This window comes from Poromitra crassiceps (genome assembly GCF_964638095.1).
Source record: "Poromitra crassiceps genome assembly, chromosome: 9".
In the NCBI taxonomy this organism is placed as follows: Eukaryota; Metazoa; Chordata; class Actinopteri; order Beryciformes; family Melamphaidae; genus Poromitra; species Poromitra crassiceps.
The window spans coordinates 44,950,098-44,971,578 of record NC_139630.1 but is presented as its reverse complement, the minus strand read 5'-3'; the positions used below and the strand labels follow the sequence as shown (position 1 = coordinate 44,971,578).

Genomic DNA, 21,481 nt, shown 5'->3' with positions numbered 1-21,481 from the left:
GATTTGTCAAACATTCACTCAGGGCTCATATTCAGGCATTTGTTGACATTGATGATTCTGAAAGATGAATGCAATACTAAGTACGTTTTTTATCACAACATATCAAACCTCATCAGTCCTGAAACACAAATCTCAGCGCCACGTTAGCCTGCCTTCGCTTATTGTTAGGTTATCAGTCATTAAATTAACTTGAGAGAAACGACGGAAATTAGCTTGAGATATCACAGATCAAGATAACAGTACTATAAATCACAACTTTGGCTTGGATTTTGTTGTAATCAAAACATTTGTGCATTAAGAAATGTTCTTAAATGAAGCTCTTGGACAAAGAAACGTGGGTGGCTATCTGGAGATGAGTTGAAAACAGAGTAGATGTCATGGTCACTGGCTGTGTACATTGACCTAAGAATACATGGTCAACTGGAGCCACTGCAAACAGAGCAAAAGACAAACACGAAGCTGAGTAAAGGCTTTGATAGTGAAACATTACATTTGATGAAACGTAGAGCAGAAAAGGGTAGAACTGGCCTACCTCCAGGACGTTAAGCTTGATTATGCCATCTCCATCCTTGTCAAAGGCACTGAATGCTCCTGCAACAGACCCAACACATCAGACTGCATTCACCCATCTCTTATATTCACCTCCAACTCATACAATAGGGCCAGGCTGTGAAAAGTCATGCCTACAAGGCAAATCTGGTCATCCGAAATGTCACAAATGGTGTAAAAGTATTACTTTGAACTGAAGTAATTCATATCCAAGTGTATCTGTAGGAAAAGTGGCTCGTCTAAAGGCAAATTACCAAGCTTCTTGATTACATACCCGTTTCAGTGACCTATACTATATATACAGTATTACTTTAGACCCATCCCATCCATGAAGCTTTGTGCCATACCAAAATGTTTGGGCCTACTTGCCGAAGTGAGACCAACATGAAAACCATATTCCTGTTTTATTGGCAATGCAAAACCCCAGTGTGTTCTGTAGCCTACTTACTGAACAACCCCCAGTGTGTTCTGTAGCCTACTTACTGAACAAGCCCCAGTGTGTTCTGTAGCCTACTTACTAAACACCCAGTGTGTTCTGTAGCCTGCCTACTTACTGAACAACCCCCAGTGTGTTCTGTAGCCTACTTACTGAACAAGCCCCAGTGTGTTCTGTAGCCTACTTACTAAACAACCCCCAGTGTGTTCTGTAGCCTGCCTACTTACTGAACAACCCCCAGTGTGTTCTGTAGCCTACTTACTGAACAACCCCCAGTGTGTTCTGTAGCCTACTTACTGAACAACCCCCAGTGTGTTCTGTAGCCTGCCTACTTACTGAACAACCCCCAGTGTGTTCTGTAGCCTACTTACTGAACACCCCCCAGTGTGTTCTGTAGCCTACTTACTGAACAACCCCCAGTGTGTTCTGTAGCCTGCCTACTTACTGAACAACCCCCAGTGTGTTCTGTAGCCTGCCTACTTACTGAACAACCCCCAGTGTGTTCTGTAGCCTACTTACTGGACATCAAACCCCAGTGTGTTCTGTAGCCTACTTACTGGACATCAAACCCCAGTGTGTTCTGTAGCGTACTTACTGAACAACCCCCAGTGTGTTCTGTAGCCTACTTACTGAACAACCCCAGTGTGTTCTGTAGCCTACTTACTGGACATCAAACCCCAGTGTGTTCTGTAGCCTACTTACTGAACAACCCCCAGTGTGTTATGTAGCCTACTTACTGAACAACCCCCAGTGTGTTCTGAAGCCTACTTACTGAACAACCCCCAGTGTGTTCTGTAGCCTACTTACTGAACAACCCCCAGTGTGTTCTGTAGCCTACTTACTGAACAACCCCCAGTGTGTTCTGTAGCCTACTTACTGAACATAGTGAACAAACCCCAGTGTGTTCTGTAGCCTACTTACTGGACATCAAACCCCAGTGTGTTCTGTAGCCTACTTACTGGACATCAAACCCCAGTGTGTTCTGTAGCCTACTTACTGAACATGCCCTCTAGCCTCACAAAGCAGCAGATGAAGCTGTCGAAATCGATGTTGAGGTGTTCGTCCGCGTAGCGCATGGCTATGATGTCGTACAACTGGTTGTTGAGATGAAACCCTACAGTAGGTGTGGAGAGGATGAGGCACAGATTAGCTTCAATCTCAGCCACAGTCTGTCATGATTACTGGATTCTCACACAGGTAGAACACAGTAAATGATTTGGACATTTTCCAGATCTGTAAAACTGGAAATAAAAAATCTCAAAAAGCTGGTGGGAATGCATGGAAATTAACCAGCTGTGTTGTGAATTGCACATCTGAGAGATACTGGGCAACTACTGTCCGTGTATTCACCTTATGTAGCCCCGCCCACTTGACCCAGTTGAGTTATGACTTCCTGGTCAAAACATTGTCTGTTTTACCTGCTCACTAGTACTGTACTGTCACAGGAAGTGTAAACACAATAGGAAGTAACTGGCTGACCCCTGTGTTGGAACATAAGGTGAATAGCCTAAGGTGCAAAACCATTAAATACGCTCTAGGAAAGCCTCTTTTTTTTCACCTGCTTCATTCACAGCATTCCTCATCTCAAAACTACTGATGGAGCACGATTTGTCGTGATCGAAACGTTTGAAGATCAACTGCGAACACAGCAGATGAGGAGATGGGTGGTCAAACACAGCAGAGGAGGAGATGGGTGGTCAAATGAGAACTTGTAGGTCTGTTTGAATATGGCTGGGAATTCAGCTGGAAAAATGCAGTCCTACCTGCCACTCTTTGATCTTAGTCCACAAGTGTTTGAACTCCTGCAGATTCAGCTTTCCTGTCCCGTCAGTCTGAGGAGGGTTCAGTTAATGGAATTACATAGCATTGCTGGTAAAGGCATTTTTTAAGTGTGTCTGGGATCTAGGAAAATGGAGCTTAATCTTACACTCATAAGATGCTGTGGTCAAGAATACCTAAGATGTTTATATGTATGTCCAACCTTACACCACAGGTATGAGAGGTAGCTGTTTGTTTGTCTGCTCCCCACTCTCATCCTCAAAAGGATACGTCCATCAAAGCGATCATACTCCGACACGTCTCCAGGCTGAAGCCCTCTGTCTTGATCTGATTATCTGTGGAAAAGCACAGCTCATAAAATCAGAAAAAGGGCCGCACGCTGACACAAAACGTTTCGGTCCTCAGACACATATGACATCAGTCATACGTGGCCTGAGCCTACAAGGATTTTTTTTAATGGACTATGTCCTGTATGTATATCGTAACTTACTTCTTAGTTTCAAATTTCAAGTTGATTTGGATCCCCATTAGCTACAGCATAATTGCAGCAGATATTCTTCCAGGGGTCCCTATAAATAATGGTTGATCTACTGTATCTTTTATCATGATTGTTTATATGATTATGTTTGTATGGGCGTTTGTGACTTTCCTTGTAGGCCTCAGACCACAATATGACTGATGATTGATTGTTTCCTCCTGGCAGCCTCATCCCTATTGGTTACTGCTGAAGGCTGGTTGCCTATTTAAAGCCAACGGGAAAAAAGAAAGCGATGGATGGTTGTGCGTTCACCTTTTTGTTCTCACTTTATCACTTTTTAGTTCACTATGTTCATTTCTTAGCACCCAGAGAGCCTCCTCAGTTTTTTGTAACTTTTCCTGATTTTATTGGACTGTCATGCTGGCCTCACTCCTTGGTAAGCCTTGAGTCAAGAGCGCAACATTTCTTTGTCATTGAAAAGCACAGCTTGACATACATGACCACTCGGCAGTAGAGGAAAGTGCAAAAAGGCAATGATATTTTCGGTGTAGGCCTACTCACGTTTGTCAAGTACCCTCTTCATGACCACCTTGAGTTCATTGGCACAGATCTGCATGTCCTGATGTAGGGAGAAAACAACAGATCACTGAACAGGAGCTCAAATATACTGTAACCCTCCGGTGTCAGCAACAACCTGCACTTCCCAGTATTCTATTCTTCCCAGTGTAGTCAGCACTCACCTCCCCAGCAATCTGCTTGTAAATGGCTCTAAACTGTTTGTCCTCCTCGGTCTCCTCCACAGGTTCGGGTACTTTTGGCTGATGGAGAGATGAGAGAGAAAACAGCAGTAAATCAGAGGGCTTAGAAACAGAGGAAATCGTCCACTGGATGTTTACTTGTAAACTTTTGATGGTTTCTCCTGGCTCAGAATGGGCGTTTGGAGGGTGACTACAGATGATCCCCGTAAAGACTGACCTTTTCGAGCAATGTGTTGTGTTTTTTAAGAATGCCGACTGTCAGACTTAAAGTCATTTCAGTGCAAAATTATCTAAAATTATGCCGTAAAATGCTTGATTTGGGGTTAGTGTGTAGTCAGGCTTATCCTGAATACAACCATATCAGTCACTGTCGGAACCTATGGAGCCATGTGTTTTTACAGCACCTCCTGTTTCAGAAAGGAGGCCATTTCAAGGCACAAATGTGGGACTTTAACTTTGAAATTCTCTAAACTGATACAGTAAAAATGGTTGATTTGAGTTAAGCAGTCAGGATTGTCCTGGACTCAAATATATCAGTCATTGTCAGCTTTTTCTTGCAACCCAAAATCAAAGAATAAAGTAATCTCAGTCACTCACTCACTCACTCACCTCAATTTAGTGGCATGTTGTAATTTATAAGGCTAAAACATCTGTGCAGGGAAAACTCTGCCTTTTGAAATATCCTGTCCCAGAATACTATATGCAGTTTGAAAAGTGCATCATCAAAAGCTTATCATTCCAAATGTTGTAAAAATGTTCAAATTTTGTCAAACAAGGCCTTAAAGTTTTCTAAAAGAGCCACAGTTTTAATCTGGTCTATGTTTTTATAAGACTCAAGTGACACTTTCTCCAAATAGTGGACAAAACTCCTAATTTCCAAACCCAATCTTTGACAAAACTAACAGTTAAAACGGCAAGGAAAGGTTTTGTTCAGACATATTTGGCCTCTGACATGCTGTATATCATCTACGTATATCTCCAACCACATGAGAGATGGAAATGAATGCATTTCTTCATCCTACCAGAGGAGGGCAGCATATGAGAAATAAACTGGAGCGGGTATTACAGCCAAGCATGTAAACACTGAGGCCTGGTGAGAAAACAGGTGCAGCTGGACCACTTGAGATCAGTTGGCCCTTGATTGTAGCCTACTTCAGCTGGGCTCTTTTATTCCCAGTAATGACATATGAGATGATGTCACCCGGGCAAGGTTGAATTTCAGCGCTGTCGGTCTCGACAGGAGTTACAGCAGGTCAAAGGTCACATTGAGCTAATGGTTATGTAGATGCACTGTCTAGGTCTGACTGCCAAACAGTCAATGCCTAGACTACACACTTTGCTCTCCTCCCAAATAAGCTACCTTTGATTTCTTCTTTTCCCCTCTAATGCCGCTGTGCTCGATTTCCTTGTTGGCACGCGCTCTGTCCGACACAAATACAATGGGCTGGAGAAGGGCAATATGTGGGTAAAGGTAGTGGCAGGTAAGGGCAGAGATGGGGCAATATGTGGGTAAAGGTAGTGGTGGTTGAGGGCAGAGCGGGGTTGGGAGGATTATGATTGGAGAGAAAGACAAACACAGTACAGAGGAAAGGGAAAAGAAGAAGATAGTTAATTGATTCACATGAGGCATAGTTGAAATCAGTGCATATCGATAGTAAGTACAGTAGTTAAAACCTGGCATAAGATATGAAGCGAGGATGGGGAAAGCAGAATATGGCAGGATGATCCCCACATCCAGCCATTACCTTGGCTTTCTTTATGTTGTCTTGCTGATGGTCAGGAAATCAGGAAGGAGGAGGAGAAGGGTATACAGATAGAAGGATGAGATGAGATGAGATGAGATGAAATGGAGGAAAAGACTTCAGTTTTCTGGTGTGTTATTGACGCTTATGGGGGAAACAGTTAATAGAAGAACAGACACATGGGGACAGGAGAGGTGGGTGATTTTGGGTGGATGGGAAATGTAGGCTACACAATTGGGATTCACAATATATCATATTCATATTGATATTGCAGTGTGACATTGCATGTTACCTATATTGCAAAGCAAATACATTTTTAGTATAGTCAATTACTGAATAATGTGAGGAGGTTGGACATCAGTGGTAAGTCATATCCCAACTGCAATATCTGTCCGAATCATTGTGATATATTTGGATCATATTGTGCATTCGTATGGATATGGTTACAAACCTGCGGCTGCTCAGACCCGATTGTGGTCTCCACTTCCCTGAGAGGAAAACAGATATTACATTAGAACAGTGCTTCTCAAACTATCTTTATGAATGTACCCCTTTTCAGAAATTTTTCAGCCAAATACCCCTTTAGATTTAATACATCTATTAAGGTGGCATTATTTTACAATTGTTCATAGGCAGCTTATATATATATATATATATATATATATATATACAGCCTAGCCCCCCCTTACCTGACTGACCTCCTCATCCCCCATCGCCCCTCACGTACACTCCGATCCTCTTCTACTGCCACCCTCACCGTCCCCCCATCCAGACTCAAAACCTTTGGTGACCGTGCTTTCTCCCGCGCCGCACCCCGACTTTGGAACTCCCTCCCCCAGACTGTCCGAGACTCTCCCTCACTCCCCACTTTCAAAACCCGACTTAAAACCTATCTGTTCTCCCAAGCTTACAACCTCCCCTACCCCTGACCACCTCCTCCAAACAATCACCCTCCGCCCCCCCACCTGCCCCTCCCTCCTGTTCTCTTCCCCTCCTCTGCTTCTCCATACAACCTTGCCCTGAACTGTCACTGTTATCTGTACCTGTCCCCTGTATCTGTTGCCTGTTGCCTGTATCTGTTGCCTGTGTCTGCTGCCTGTTGCTTGTTGCTTGTTTCTTGTTTTACTGTTAAGCGTCTTTGAGTCTTGAAAAGCGCTATATAAAATAAATGCATTATTATTATTATATATATATATATATATATATATATATACTGAAACCGACTTTCTATTTCCCGCCTCGCTACATTCTGCATCCATTTGACTGACAGGCAATCCCCCAAATAACCCGGCCCTCGCTCTTACTCTGAGGTGCTTCTCTTCTCAGAGAAGACCCTGAGGATGAACTCTTACTCTGAGGTGCTTCTCTTCTCAGAGAAGACCCTGAGGATGAACTCTCCCTCCTGATGTTGCTGGAAGGTGGAGGGGATGATGACGTACTCCCCCGGGGGCAGGCGGAAGCGCTCCGACACCTCGCGCATGTTGACGAACATTTTACATTTGGCGTGGGAGGCTGTGTACAGGAAGAAGTCCTTCTGCAGATGCTGAATGCAGCCGTACGACTGAGGAGGAACAGAGACGAGACTGATACTGGGCCGAAAAGTGAGGACAGAACATGTTTTAGACTGTAGAAAATGGACAATATTGACAATTACATTTTCTAAAATAAAAATGCAATTAAACACACTGGAGATACTATCATTCAAAGGTACATTTGTACTCTATCCTATGATATTTAGAAACGTGTAACATCTTACAAATACAAGAAACTAATCGATGCATATATATATACAGTATATATATACCGGTATATATATATATATATATATATATGATAAGACTTCTACGGCCCGCACGTACACGCGCATGCGCACACACACACACACACACACACACACACACACACACACACACACACACGCACACACACACACACACCTACATACACACACTCTCAAAAGTCTCTACAGATGCAGGTCATAAGTGGGAAAGCTTCCTCAAAGTGACGTTCTTCCCCCAGATTGAGTGTTTTACCTCCTTTGGCACCTACAGAGACAAAGCACAAATGAAATGTGATGTCACCTCCACTGTATGAATGAGAGCTTAATCATGCTGGAGAAAAGCAGTGTTCAGGGTATGTGTTCAGTACCTCGTAAAGCAGTGTCCAGGTTATTATGTGTTCAGTACCTCGTAAAGCAGTGTTCAGGTTATCATGTGTTCAGTACTTGGTAAAGCAGTTTTCAGGGTATGTGTTCAGTACCTCGTAAAGCAGTGTCCAGGTTATTATGTGTTCAGTACCTCGTAAAGCAGTGTTCAGGTTATCATGTGTTCAGTACTTCGTAAAGCAGTGTTCAGGGTATGTGTTCAGTACTTCGTAAAGCAGTGTTCTGGTTATGTGTTCAGTACCTCGTAAAGCAGTGTCCAGGTTATGTGTTGTTCAGTACCTCGTAAAGCAGTGTTCAGGTTATCATGTGTTCAGTACTTCGTAAAGCAGTGTTCTGGTTATGTGTTCAGTACCTCGTAAAGCAGTGTCCAGGTTATGTGTTGTTGTTCAGTACCTCGTAAAGAAGTGTTCAGGTTATGTGTTCAGTACCTCGTAAAGCAGTGTTCAGGTTATCATGTGTTCAGTACCTCGTAAAGCAGTGTTCTGGTTATGTGTTCAGTACCTCGTAAAGCAGTGTTCAGGTTATCATGTGTTCAGTACCTCGTAAAGCAGTGTTCTGGTTATGTGTTCAGTACCTCGTAAAGCAGTGTTCAGGTTATCATGTGTTCAGTACCTCGTAAAGCAGTGTTCAGGTTATCATGTGTTCAGTACCTCGTAAAGCAGTGTTCTGGTTATGTGTTCAGTACCTCGTAAAGCAGTGTTCAGGTTATCATGTGTTCAGTACCTCGTAAAGCAGTGTTCAGGTTATCATGTGTTCAGTACCTCGTAAAGCAGTGTTCAGGTTATCATGTGTTCAGTACCTTGTAAAGCAGTGTTCTGGTTATGTGTTCAGTACCTCGTAGATGGCAAAGCCGATGGTGAAGAGCTTGGCCCCCTTGCTGCGCTCCTTCCTGCGGCCCTTCTGCATCAGAGCCACCACCACAGTACAGGCTACCTGCTCGTCCTCTGGGTCGTCATCCTCCTCGTACAGACGCAGCCGGTACTGAGGGTTCGTCCAGAATGTGTCTGGAAAAAACATGCGTATTCATCTTTTAACTTGACAGTTTTCATACCCCAAAAACTATTCAGAGTTTCCATAAGAATTGTATTCTTGTCAAGGTTTAAAATTCTAGTTAAGATCCCATTTCTAAAGATACCAAGAAGGTACAGCATAGATTTTAAGATATTTTAAAGTTGTTTTATATATTTGTGGAATTTTTTGCAAAAAGTACCATTAAAAAACATATACAATATTAAGAATTATTATAATAATAATAATAATGATGATATTAATAATAATGGTAGAAAATATAATAAAATAATTATTAATAATAAAAATATATACAATTAAAAATGTGTCATTTTGATTGGATTATGATCGTACATCACTGCAAATACGTCACTGAAATGTGTATAAAATGATGCACAAGACTAGAGTTTTTCATTTGTCATGGGCTACTTCATTCAATATAAGCAGCTACTGCCCAGCTTCAGTGGAGCATTGGAAAGAGCAGATTCACAATTTGTGCATAACATAGAAAACAGTTTGTATGAAAACAGTATTATTTTTATACTCAGGGTGCAAGCGGACATATGGCTTCAGGGGAGAGTGGTAAACTGATATGGACTATGAATGTGTTGACTGTAGTGTGTAAATCTGACAGAGGGAGCAGGGAGTCATGGATGTGTTGACTGTAGTGTGTAAGGCTGACAGAGGGAGCGCGGAGTCGGACCTGGGAAGTTCCTGCAGCCCCCGGCGGAGCTGCCTCGGACCCAGCGGCCCTCGTTAACAGCCACGGTCCAGCTCTTTCTCTCGTCACGCTGCAGGGGGTCCGGGGTCAGGTTACAGATCTCCAGCTTGGTGAAGTTCCTCTTGAAGTCATCAAAGGACATCCTGGCGGGGGAAAAGTACGGAGAGGGTTATATTTGAAAACGATATTTCAGTTTTGAATTCTGAGTTTAAAGTCAGAATTCTGACTTTTTCTTAGAATTCTGACTTCTGACTTTAATCTCAGAATTCTTTATTCAGTCAGGAACACTCTCATCATAGTCTTAAACCATTTATTGCAACACATGGAAATACAGTTATGCTTGACGCTGATGCTCTTTAGATGCTCCCTGGCAAGCAGCACACTAAGCTAAAAAGGGAGCGCAATGCATACCTCCCATGGGTTTACAAGAGTGAGCACAAAGCAAGACATTAATACAGGTTTAACCTTTGAGACATGCAGACTGAGCTAGAAAGATGGAGGCAAAGCTTTGCCAGCAGCAGGAGTGATGTGTGTGGCTGCATTGATGTAGCAAGGATCAGTGTAGAAGAGAGCCATATTTAAATAGGCCGCCTTGATGTGAGAATGGCTGTGATTGGTGAATGATTAGAAACGCTGATCCAATCAGCGGGCTGTCAGCTGATTGCAGCTGGGGCGTAGGCCTATGACTTCCATGCCCTGCAAGAACTAACTAAATAATTCTGAGAGAAGAGGAAGCTTGTGGGAGGGGGGATGAAACTTGAGAAACTGGGACAATGTAGATGGAAAGGACTCATAGAAGGTCAGAAATGATGGAATTGTCACATTGGTTTTACTCACCAGAACTCGCTTGTTTCTACAGTCTGCTTCTTTAGGTTGTCCCTGTCTGCGACGGACAGGGTGGACCATTCATCTGAACTGTGGGAAGGTCAGTTCACAAAATGATACATAGCCTACACAACACAGCATGGCCTGCTAGGAGTGCTGCTTATCACTCACACCTGGATAGCATTGACAAATATTTATTTGTTTTTGTTTTAATATGTCTGACCATCAGGAGGACAATCACTGTTGGTAAAATTGTCAGTCACAAACCAGTAGTTGGCAATACTCATCTTAACTTTATTCTTCGCACTACACTTCAGGTGTAGCAAACCTGTGCAATCTTTCTACACTCCAAGCAACACGAGGCAACATAAAAATTACAATCAATAAAACATCATGTTCTTGAACTATCCCACCCCTGTGCCCTTCCCATCCAATAAAACTGCCGTTCTCTCCCTAAATGATATCCCATTGCTTTACCCTTTTGAATGATCCCTCCCTCCCTGTGTTATGTCCTGCCCCAACATCCTGCTTCAACAGGAAATATACTGATGTACATCACATTAAGGAATGTGATGCTCTCAAAATGCTGACTTGAGAGAAACAGAATTAGATGCAAATATTATCTGACCCCAGCATGTTATCAAAAGTCTCAGATCAAATCTTACTTTACACTCCAAGGTCCTTTCCATAGCACCCAGCCCCAGGGATTGCGCATGCGAATCAGGCGAATCTTGGTGTCCTGTGGCCTCTGGTCACACTAAAAACAACACCATGTAGCATGAAGCACATTATCTGTCATTTATACAAAGAATAGCAAACCCGCACCTAGTGGTTCATCTGACCCTACCTCCTCCAGTGCAATGATGGAGTAGGCGTGGCCTCTGACCAGTCCCAGATCAGTCCGACTATCCATGTCGAAGGCTGAAAGAACCTGCGAGATATCGGAGCAAAAGAGAGACCAGTTGTTTTGTTCTAGTTTTGATTGTTAAAATCTTCTTGTGTCTTGTGAAAACATCAGCACCCTGGGGTGACAAAATTGCATTTGTCTCTATCTCAGTTTCTCCCTTTTTGAGACAATTCTTGCAAATGTTTTGATTTGCATTGGGAAATGAAATTGATGAACTTGTCTCGCACAGATTTCTGCCTTTATTTGAAGGTAAAATATGATTTTAAAGTAATTTGTTAAGATGGAGAGTTTTACAGTGCATCCTTTTCTCTTTTTCCCACGGCGCTGCAGCATGCCGGGCCGGGGTCAGAAGACGCAAAAGTCAGGATACTCACTCTCACTCACTCATTTAGGGTGGTGGTAGGGAGCATGGTGAAAGAAGGGGTGGAACTAGGGCAAAGGGGGCATAGCTAGGGATAGGAAAGTCGTACGGGTGGGTAGGGGGTGTGGCTTTTCTTTCTTTCTTTGCACACTCGGTTATATTTCTTTTTGTGTCTCTGTGTCTTCATGTGTGCAAACACTCAGTAAGCCTACAGTAAGCCTTTTACATGCTCACATCGATGGAGCAGCCCATCAGAGAGCCTCTCTCCAGGGCCTTCCTCATGATCTTGTAGAGATCTGCTGGCGGCTCTGACAAATCGAAGAACTCGGTGACGCCCCCCGTGAAATCCTCCATTGCTTCCAGGGTGTTGCCCCCCTTTAGGGCCTCATAGGAGCCATGCAACCTGAGAAAGACATGTACAGAGTGCAGACATATCTGGGATTATGACAGGAGTAATGATCTCAGATAGGCAGACTGCACTGTAAAAAATACATTTGGTCTAGTAGTCAGTAGTGAGTGTTAAAGTCTTGTTTTGCCTGAAACAAGTTCAAACAAATCTGCCGATGAGGCAAAATGTCTAAATCCAGTGTAAATCATCTTGTTTGACAGATTTCCTTGAATCAGGTAACATTATCTTGATGCTAGTAGATCCTCCTTATTTCAAGACATTGCCAAACAAATAAAAAATAAATAAATCTCAAAACAGTTGAAACTGCATTGGAGACAAATTCAACTCAAAATGATCTCATTCCTGGCAGATTTCTTTCACTTGTTTTCACTTCAAAACAAGATTTTAAGCTTCCATACCAGACTAAGTGACTTGTTACGATGACATTTTTTTCAGTGTGTGTTAATCAGAGAGGGGTAGGAAATATGAAGCCGGTTGGATGAATTCAGAGCAGCACATGGGGGTGGATGTGATGAGTTGTGCATCTCCACTTTGCGCGGGATATTAATAGATTGTGTGAGTTGTATTAATCACACTCACTTGGCGTAGGCTTTTTCCAGGAGCGCACTCCAGAACTCGTTGTTTCGGTGAGACTTGGTAAACACCAGCTGGTTGTTCATGGTGGGGATGCGGTCATCCACAATCACATCCATCCATTCACCATAGCGCCAGAACTGAGTTCAGGTAGACACAACAGAATGCAAACACATCATGGAGGGAGCCCCACAGACTTGGTCCCAGTAAAATGTAAAAGATGCATCGGCCAAAATTCCTTTCTTTATTCAGCGGCAGTAGCCTGGAACAGTCTCCCAGCTGAGATTAAGACAATCAGCCCCTATCCCTCCTTCAAAGGTAAAGTCAAGAACTGGATCAGGAGAAATAGAACCTGGACTTAATGTGTTGTGTTATATTGTGGTATTATATTATTATATTATATATTATATTATATCTATATTATTATATAGTATATAATATTGTATGGTAATGATATGTAATGCTATAGTATATTATAAAATATTGTCCAGTATAGGTTCATGTAGGATGGATTTGATGGTAGCCAAGGTGACTGAGGTGGGGGGCGACCTGTTGTCGGCCAGCCAGTAACTGAGCCGGTGTCTCACTCGACCCCATATGTTATTAGATCTTACAGTATTTTATTTATTTTATTTATTTTATTTGATTATTTTTTTAAAGTATGTTTTTATTAGGATTTGATGGGTTTATTTATTAATAGCACAAATTGTCTTTTATCTTATTTTATGCTTATTTTTATTGGTTATTCACTGTGCCCCACTTTCCCATATCATTCTCCCCCCTGCGTGGCAGGCACACCCACGCATTACCCTCAGACTCTGACAAGTGCTTGTGGCACTCACACTATCACACACTTACACACATCCAGACATACACACAACAGTACACATTTTATAACAGTCATCACGAGGACCGCAATGGAAATAAGCTGCCAGCTTTATTGCGTTTTTATCCTTTTGATAATGGTGGGCCTGTGTATGTATATATGTATATTGTATATACTGTGTATTCATTATCAATAAAGAACTCAATCAAAAAAAAAAAAAAAGAGTGGTGAGTCACAGGGCAGGGGGTGGTGTGCCAGGTAAGGATGGGTGATTAGGATAGGAGTCATCCTTTTTTCCAGGTATTGGTCAATCAAGTTTGTATTAATCAATAAGTTTTATTTTAATGGTTGTTTTGGTTGTTCCCTGAATTCATTTTAAGGTGTGTGTCTGTTCAGCCCATGGCACACCAATTAAACACAGATGTTTGTTTGGTGTGCCATGGTGGTCTGTCCTTGTTATGCCTCCGCCGGCGATAGCCAGGCCGGAGGCATTATGGATCCGGGTTGTCCGTCCGTACGTACGTACGTATGTCCGTCCGTCCGTCCGTCCGTCCGTCTGTCCGAGGTTTGTTAACGCAATATCTGAGGAACGCCTTGACGGAATTTCATCAAATTTGCCTTAAACATCCACTTAGACTCAAGGATGATCTGATTACATTTTGGTGGTCAAAGGTCAAAGGTCAAGGTCACTGTGACCTCTCGAACGCCATTTTCAAGCTTGTTAACACGATATCTCAGGAATGCCTTGGCGGAATTTCATCAAATTTGCCTCAAACATCGACTTGGACTTAAGGATGATCTGATTAGATTTTGGTGGTCAAAGGTCAAGGTCACTGTGACCTCTCGAACACCATTTTCAAGCTTGTTAACACGATATCTCAGGAATGCCTTGGCGGAATTTAATCAAATTTGCCTCAAACATCGACTTGGACTCAAGGATGAACTGATTAGACTTTGGTGGTCAAAGGTCAAAGGTTAAGGTCACTGTGACCTCTCGAACGCCATTTTCAAGCTTGTTAACGCGATATCTCAGGAATGCCTTGGCGGAATTTCATCAAATTTGCCTCAAACATCGACTTGGACTCAAGGATGAACTGATTAGATGTTGGTGGTCAAAGGTCAAAGGTCAAGGTAACTGTGACCTCTCAAACGCCATTTTCAAGCTTGTTAACGCGATATCTCAGGAATGCCTTGATGGAATTTCATCAAATTTGCCTCAAACATCGACTTGGACTCAAGGATGAACTGATTAGATTTTGGTGATCAAAGGTCAAGGTTACTGTGACCTCTCGGACGCCATTTTCAAGCTTGTTAACGCGATATCTCAGGAATGCCTTGACGGAATTTCATCAAATTGGTCTCAAACATCGACTTGGACTCAAGCATGAACTGATTAGATTTTGGTGGTAAAAGGTCAAGGTCACTGTGACCTCTCGAACGCCATTTTCAAGCTTGTTAACGCGATATCTCAGGAATGCCTTGATGGAATTTCATCAAATTTGTCTCAACCATCGACTTGGACTCAAGGATGAACTGATTACATTTTGGCGGTCAAACTTCAAGGTCACTATGACCTCATGAACGCCATTCACAAGTTCGTTAACGCAATATCTCAAGAACGGCTTGATAGAATTTCTTCTGATTTGGCTCAAACATCGACTTGGACGCAAGGATGAACTGATTCCATTTTGGTTATCAAAGGTCAAAGGTCAAGGTCACTGTGACCTCTCCAATGCCATTTTCAAGCTTCTAGTTTCGTTCTAGTTTGTAGATGTTTGTAGATGTTTGGTCAGATTCAACATGTTCAATCCTTGTTTGTCTATGTTTAGCCCATTCACACCAATCACACATTCTCCAACAACTGCCAACAAGAATGTATATGGGTGTGTCATGGGCTTTAGGGTAGGTAGTCCGGGGGGAATTGAGGTCAGCTCCACCTGGAAGTGGAAGATGCCAGCGTAGTTCTCAGTGAAGCTCTGGTCGGCGGGAATCACTCTGTACAGCAGCTTCTCATTCAGCGTCAGGCAGGCGATGGCAGCCAGCAGCCAGCAGTCACCTGTCAACAGAGCCATGGAGCTATGAAAGGCCTTGATCCAGAGATAGCGCTTCATGAACTAATGCAGTTGTCACTTAAAGCTGCGCTGCAGGTGCCAATCCTCAGCCATAGTGAGATCTCTAGGAACAGGCTCATTCTCATGTTGATCATGTTCATCCCAACAGTGTGCATGTCCTGTGCATGTCCTGGCTGTGAGCGACGAGCTTGGCTTCCACCACGCATGCCTTGGCTCTAGGCTGTGATCCATTCTTGCCCTGTCAGCCAACTGAACGGGATTGCTTCGGTTTGTCCTCAGCTGCCCTGTGGCTCTCAAACTAAACCAGCTCAAAATAAGTTTGTGACAGAGTTACTGGCACGCACGCGCACACACACAAATGCACGCATGCACACACGCACGCACGCACGCACGCACGCACACTATTATATATTTATTTATTTTGATCATAGAATTGTATTCAGAGGAATAATCTCCAGCTATAAAGAGAGGAGACCTCCTTTCCCAGTCATAGTATTCTGTTCCATCACCACACGGCCATCTTGGAAAGCCTAGGGCCGAAACCCTAGTCTCGGCTGCTGTGCGGGCTCGCCGCCCACAGCTTGGCTGCTGCATGGCTTCGTCTATTGGCATGCGCACAATTGTTCAACTTCACATCACTGATGATGTCACAATGCCTATGACATCATCAGTACCAATGACATCATCAGTGATGTCATAAGATGATTTTGCTCAATAATGGTGTCACTGATGACATCACTGATAATGTCATAGACATTGTGAAATCATCAGTGAGACAAAAATGTAAACAAACTGATATTGCCCACTTGCTCCCATCAAATGACAAACACAGCCAATGGGGCTGTGTGTATTGTAAAATGCCATAATGGTAGGAAGTGCATGTGACATTGTGACAATGTGAATGATCCCTGATAATAATCTAAATGTTAATTATTGCTTATGCACAGCTAAGACACTTCCAAGCTTTACAGCTTAAGAGAGTTACATCTCATTGGCGGTGGTGCTTGACTTATCCGATCCGATATGTATTCAAAGGAAGGAAGGAACATTTCAATATTACCCAGTTGTCCTTGGCAGATGTCTGTCCTCTTGGCTCCACCGATGATGAACTCGGGGTTTTCACAAATTTCCTGTTATAGAAAACAGAAAGTGTTAGGGTAGCCATTCCCAACCTGTGGGTCAGGACCCGCTGGTGGGCTGCGAAGGTATTGCAAGTGGGCCGCAAGGTCATTTGCAAAACATTACAATCTGCATGATTTTATTATTATTATTATTATTATTATTATTTTTGTATGAGAATGCATTTCTCCATTGTTGAATGATATTGTAATTTGTAATCAATTATTTGTTAATTATCCTATTGCAGACAGCCCCTCACTTTTAGTTTCTCATTTCTGTGTGGTGCTGATGGACAGCTCCTTTTAGCATTACATTAGAAAGTGCTCTGAGGATGCATTATTTGGCCGTGGACATTTAGAGATTTTCAAGTGGGCTATGAGTGGGAAAAGGTTGGGAATCGCTGTATTAGGGGGCATTACTGTGCATGTTGTGAAATATCAGCTGATCTAGCTACCATATTATTGCCATCATTCAAAGCAGCGTGGCGGTGGTGCTGTGCGGAGTGGCTGAGCGAAATGAGTAACAGCTGTATGCCCTATAGGGCTGGGTGATAGTTCAGTACTATGTATCTGTTGTATTTCAGTGGTATCATATCGTGATGATATGACAATTGCCAGGTAAAATAATATTATGATAATATGACAATTGGATTACTAAATGTGACTTAGTGATATACATTGTATCGAATGATCCCTGTGATTACTGTGATATTAAGTTCCTTCAACCATATCGCCCAGCCACAGTATATACCCTGTCCTGCTCTCTCTCTTCTCCCCCTCCCTCCTCCCTCCTCCCTGTTCTATCCCTTCTCTCGCTCCCCTTCTCCCCCCTCCCCCCTCTCGCTCCCTCTCTCTCTCTAATATAAGATTGTTCAATCCTGTTGCTGTTTATTGATAGTGCTTAGCTAGACATATTCCATGTAAAGCCCTCTGAGACATACTTGTGAATTAGGGCTATACAACTAAACAAAGATGAATTAGGTAACTCTTAGTCCAAATGAAATATATGTATTTAATCTCAAATCTTAAAACATACAGATGCTTGTCTATGGACTTTTCTGTGCACTATATTAAGTCTATTCACAGCTGTTTTAATGGTTTTAACAGAATTAAAACCTGCTCCTTCCCTCTTTAATGGATCTTATTGCTAATAGAGTTGTTCATCACGCCTACACTTTCGACAGTCAGGCATGAAATGCCACTTGAACGTTTTGGTAAGTCCCGCCTATTTTCCACAGTAGGTACTTCAGAACTCACCAGCAATTGTACTGTATTTACAAATCTACACTTGAGATGATTGACATGGCGAGGACGTGACCCTGCGAGCCAGATTCACTTCTTTGGCTGGGTGGAAGAATGCTTGGGAGTCGGGCCCGTGAAGCCCCATTAGCTATATATGAAGAGCCAGCTGTTAGAGGTCACGGCCCCTGAGACCTCTGTACAAGTGATAATGTTCTGCTGAATGCAGAGATGCCCTCACCTCATAACTGCACGTCTCTGTCATGGCAGCATGGTTGCTTGTCCATAGGCTTGGCTGCAGCCATGGCTGCAACTTATCATTCATCCTCCAACTATACTGTGCACTGTGACTATGATCTGATATGTGTCTGTGTGTGTCTGTCAGTCTGTCTCTCTAAGTCTGTGTGCACTGACCATGATCTGATATGTGTGTTTATGTCTGTCAGTCTGTCTCTCTAAGTCTGTGTGCACTGACCATGATCTGATATGTGTGTTTATGTCTGTCGGTCTGTCTCTCTAAGTCTGTGTGCACTGACCATGATCTGATATGTGTTTGTGTCTGTCAGTCTGTCTCTCTAAGTCTGTGTGCACTGACCATGATCTGATACATGTATGTGTTTGTGTCTGTCAGTCTGTCTCTCTAAGTCTGTGTGCACTGACCATGATCTGATATGTGTTGTGTCTGTCAGTCTGTCTCTCTAAGTCTGTGTGCACTGACCATGATCTGATATGTGTTGTGTCTGTCAGTCTGTCTCTCTAAGTCTGTGTGCACTGACCATGATCTGATATGTGTTTGTGTCTGTCAGTCTGTCTCTCGAAGTCTGTGTGCACTGACCATGATCTGATATGTGTTTGTGTCTGTCAGTCTGTCTCTCTAAGTCTGTGTGCACTGACCATGATCTGATATGTGTTTGTGTCTGTCAGTCTGTCTCTCTAAGTCTGTGTGCACTGACCATGATCTGATGTGTTTGTGTCTGTCAGTCTGTCTCTCTAAGTCTGTGTGCACTGACCATGATCTGATGTGTTTGTGTCTGACAGTCTGTCTTCATGTTTTCCTGCACCGAGAGCTCCGCAGTTTATTCCAGCACTTCCGCGTCCAGAATGATGCAAAACGCATCATTCTGTACAGGAAGTGAACAGATGTTGCTCGAGGGTGGCTTCGAAGGCGGCTGTTATTGTTTCTTTTTATTTTCTCTGTATGCGCACATCCACGGAGAATCGAGAGCCCTAACGAGTGTTAATGACCCATACCAGCTAGCGGGAGTGGAGTTTCTGCAGGCAATCAAACGTAGATTACTCGATGCAGAAAAATATAGACAAGGTATATATATAGACAAGGTAAGCACTGTCCATCTGCTTTATATTACAGAGATTATAATGATATACAAAGTGGGTTAGAAATCCCTTCCTATAAGAGCAGTAAGAAGTTTCTAAGACATTGATCAAGGCTATAAATCGGAACCATTCGTTGTCCAAGACAGAGTACTGGAACTCTACCAGACACCCTGGGAAGCATGTGTATCAGAGAACTATGATGTCCTAAATCTAACACTGAGTCATCACTATGTTTCCCAGCACTGGCAGCAGCAAGTGCCCACCTGCGTGAGAGTCAGCTGTCTGTGATTCTAGAAGGTGATAACCCAGAGCTATGCACGCGCAAACATGTGGCCATATCAGTCAGCTTCACTGCCCTCCTCTGCTCTGGAGGAAGTGATGAGACGCACAGGGCTTTTAGGGAAGAGTCTAGAGAACCGCTTTCATATTAAGTGTAGTGTCAGCTTGGCTTAAGGCACGATGACAAAATATGGGTTGGATTCCAGAGACGGTTACCCTGTCCCTCAGTGGCACTCACCGACGGACGCTTCCATTCAAGCTTCATGGGGAATTTGCTGCTGTAGAAGAGCGAGGAGTCGTTCGCGGGGAACAGAGGATCTTCAAACAGCACCTTCTTGCTCACATATTTGTCCCGCAGTTCCAGAAATGTCTTGAGACGCTTGGCATCCTTGACGGTCTCGTTTCGGCTCAGAATTGCAGTGTAGATAGAGTTGCTCCCGCCGGCAGTGGAGTCGAACAAATCGTCCGGCCCGAGTGACGCTTCCGTGTCCGATACGACCGTTTTCACCTGAGTATGTTCCATGAAGGCCATCCTGGCCGGACTTCTGTCCCATGTATACGACATGCCTGCCTCAGAGGGTCAGCTCAAAAGAAACTGCCGAGTTCTTCCTGATTTGCAGAATGAACTTGCAAAACAGCCCAAAGAAACTTCCTGTAGGCCTCTGCTTTCTGACCCCTTTCCCTGTCACTCTCTCGGTTCCTTAATTTGTTGGAAACACTGTCGGTGCTCCTGCACAATCACCAAGCAAACTGTGACAGCAGCACTCTCACAGTCACTGGTGCTAGACCTAAATATAGGCCTCTTTACGGGAGGGGAGGAGGCCTCTCAAAGAGAGTCCCTGGCCCTCACCCAACATTTCCAGGGCACACGGGATTATCCAAAATCTCTTCCATACATTCAATAGATGTGAATGATTATTGCCTGTGACAAGGTTTGAGGGTATTAACATTAGGTTAAAAACACTTCATAAAAACTCTTGGTATATGGATCATAAGAAGTCTAGAAAAGACATGCAACTCTATAGAATGCAATATGGCCATGGGTCCAATAACATGTGCCCTATATGTACTGTGATACCCACATTTATTTAAAGGAATGGCTCACCCAAAGATGTGTCATCACATGCTCACCCTCATATCAGCTGAAACATTGGTGATAACGTTTGTATGTCAATATGATACATAGCAAGCAAGCTAAAAGGATGGTTTTACCGATTATCAACCCACTTTGAATCATTGTAATCTTGGCAATATAAACACATGGGTAGTGTTTACCTTTCTCTCTTTGTTTTCCTCACAGAGAGCTCCCATTTCATCCTGTGGCAAAAATGCCCCGTTGTGATGCATTTTACGTCACAACGCGTCACGACGGAACTGCGGAAGTTCTGCTCGAGACGCGGAATCTGCTTCAAGGGCGGCTGTTATTGTTTATTTGAATTTTTTAAGTATGCGCACATCCATGGAGAATCACATTGAGAGCCTTAACGAGCCTTAATGACTTGCAGCTGGCAGGGGCAGAGTTTCTGCAGGTGTAGGTACGGATTCTACTCGGGTTACGGTTTCGGCTTGCCCTCCCGGAAGTGCTCGGCTCGGGGTCAACAACAGGGTCTAATCCATGGGTCTAACCCTAACCCAAACCCAAATTCATATTTGTAATGTCTATCATGCCTGATAATATCAGTACCTTAGCGTTAGCTTGTTAGCTAATCTAAAGCGGTCGGCCATTTTGACCACGTTAATCCCACCACGTGCCCGACACAGCCAATCAAATGCCTACCCATTTCTGAAGCGAGCTAGATCTACACCGACACAGGCAGAGAAAGGGAGTGTTTTTCTCTGTGAGGAAAACACAGAGAGAAGGTAAAACACTGACCATGTGCTTTATTACCGAGATTATAATGA

General features: G+C 43.3%; 1 protein-coding gene across 1 annotated transcript; it reads right to left on the bottom strand.

Annotated features, from left to right (window-relative positions):
* Positions 1 to 28: 28 nt before the first annotated feature.
* Positions 29 to 20,131, bottom strand: capn3b (calpain 3b). Its single transcript, XM_083643803.1, has 21 exons — positions 19,818 to 20,131; positions 16,669 to 16,738; positions 15,474 to 15,592; positions 12,717 to 12,850; positions 11,963 to 12,131; positions 11,308 to 11,391; positions 11,126 to 11,217; positions 10,473 to 10,550; positions 9,618 to 9,778; positions 8,741 to 8,910; positions 7,776 to 7,787; positions 7,095 to 7,303; positions 6,194 to 6,230; positions 3,983 to 4,060; positions 3,804 to 3,861; positions 3,035 to 3,099; positions 2,749 to 2,817; positions 2,544 to 2,622; positions 1,983 to 2,099; positions 533 to 591; positions 29 to 429 (listed from the first exon to the last, which is right to left on the bottom strand). The coding sequence occupies exons 1-21, from the start codon at positions 20,109 to 20,111 to the stop codon at positions 403 to 405; spliced, it is 2,181 nt and encodes a 726-aa protein (XP_083499929.1). The 5' UTR covers positions 20,112 to 20,131; the 3' UTR covers positions 29 to 402.
* Between the last annotated feature and the right edge of the window lie 1,350 nt (positions 20,132 to 21,481).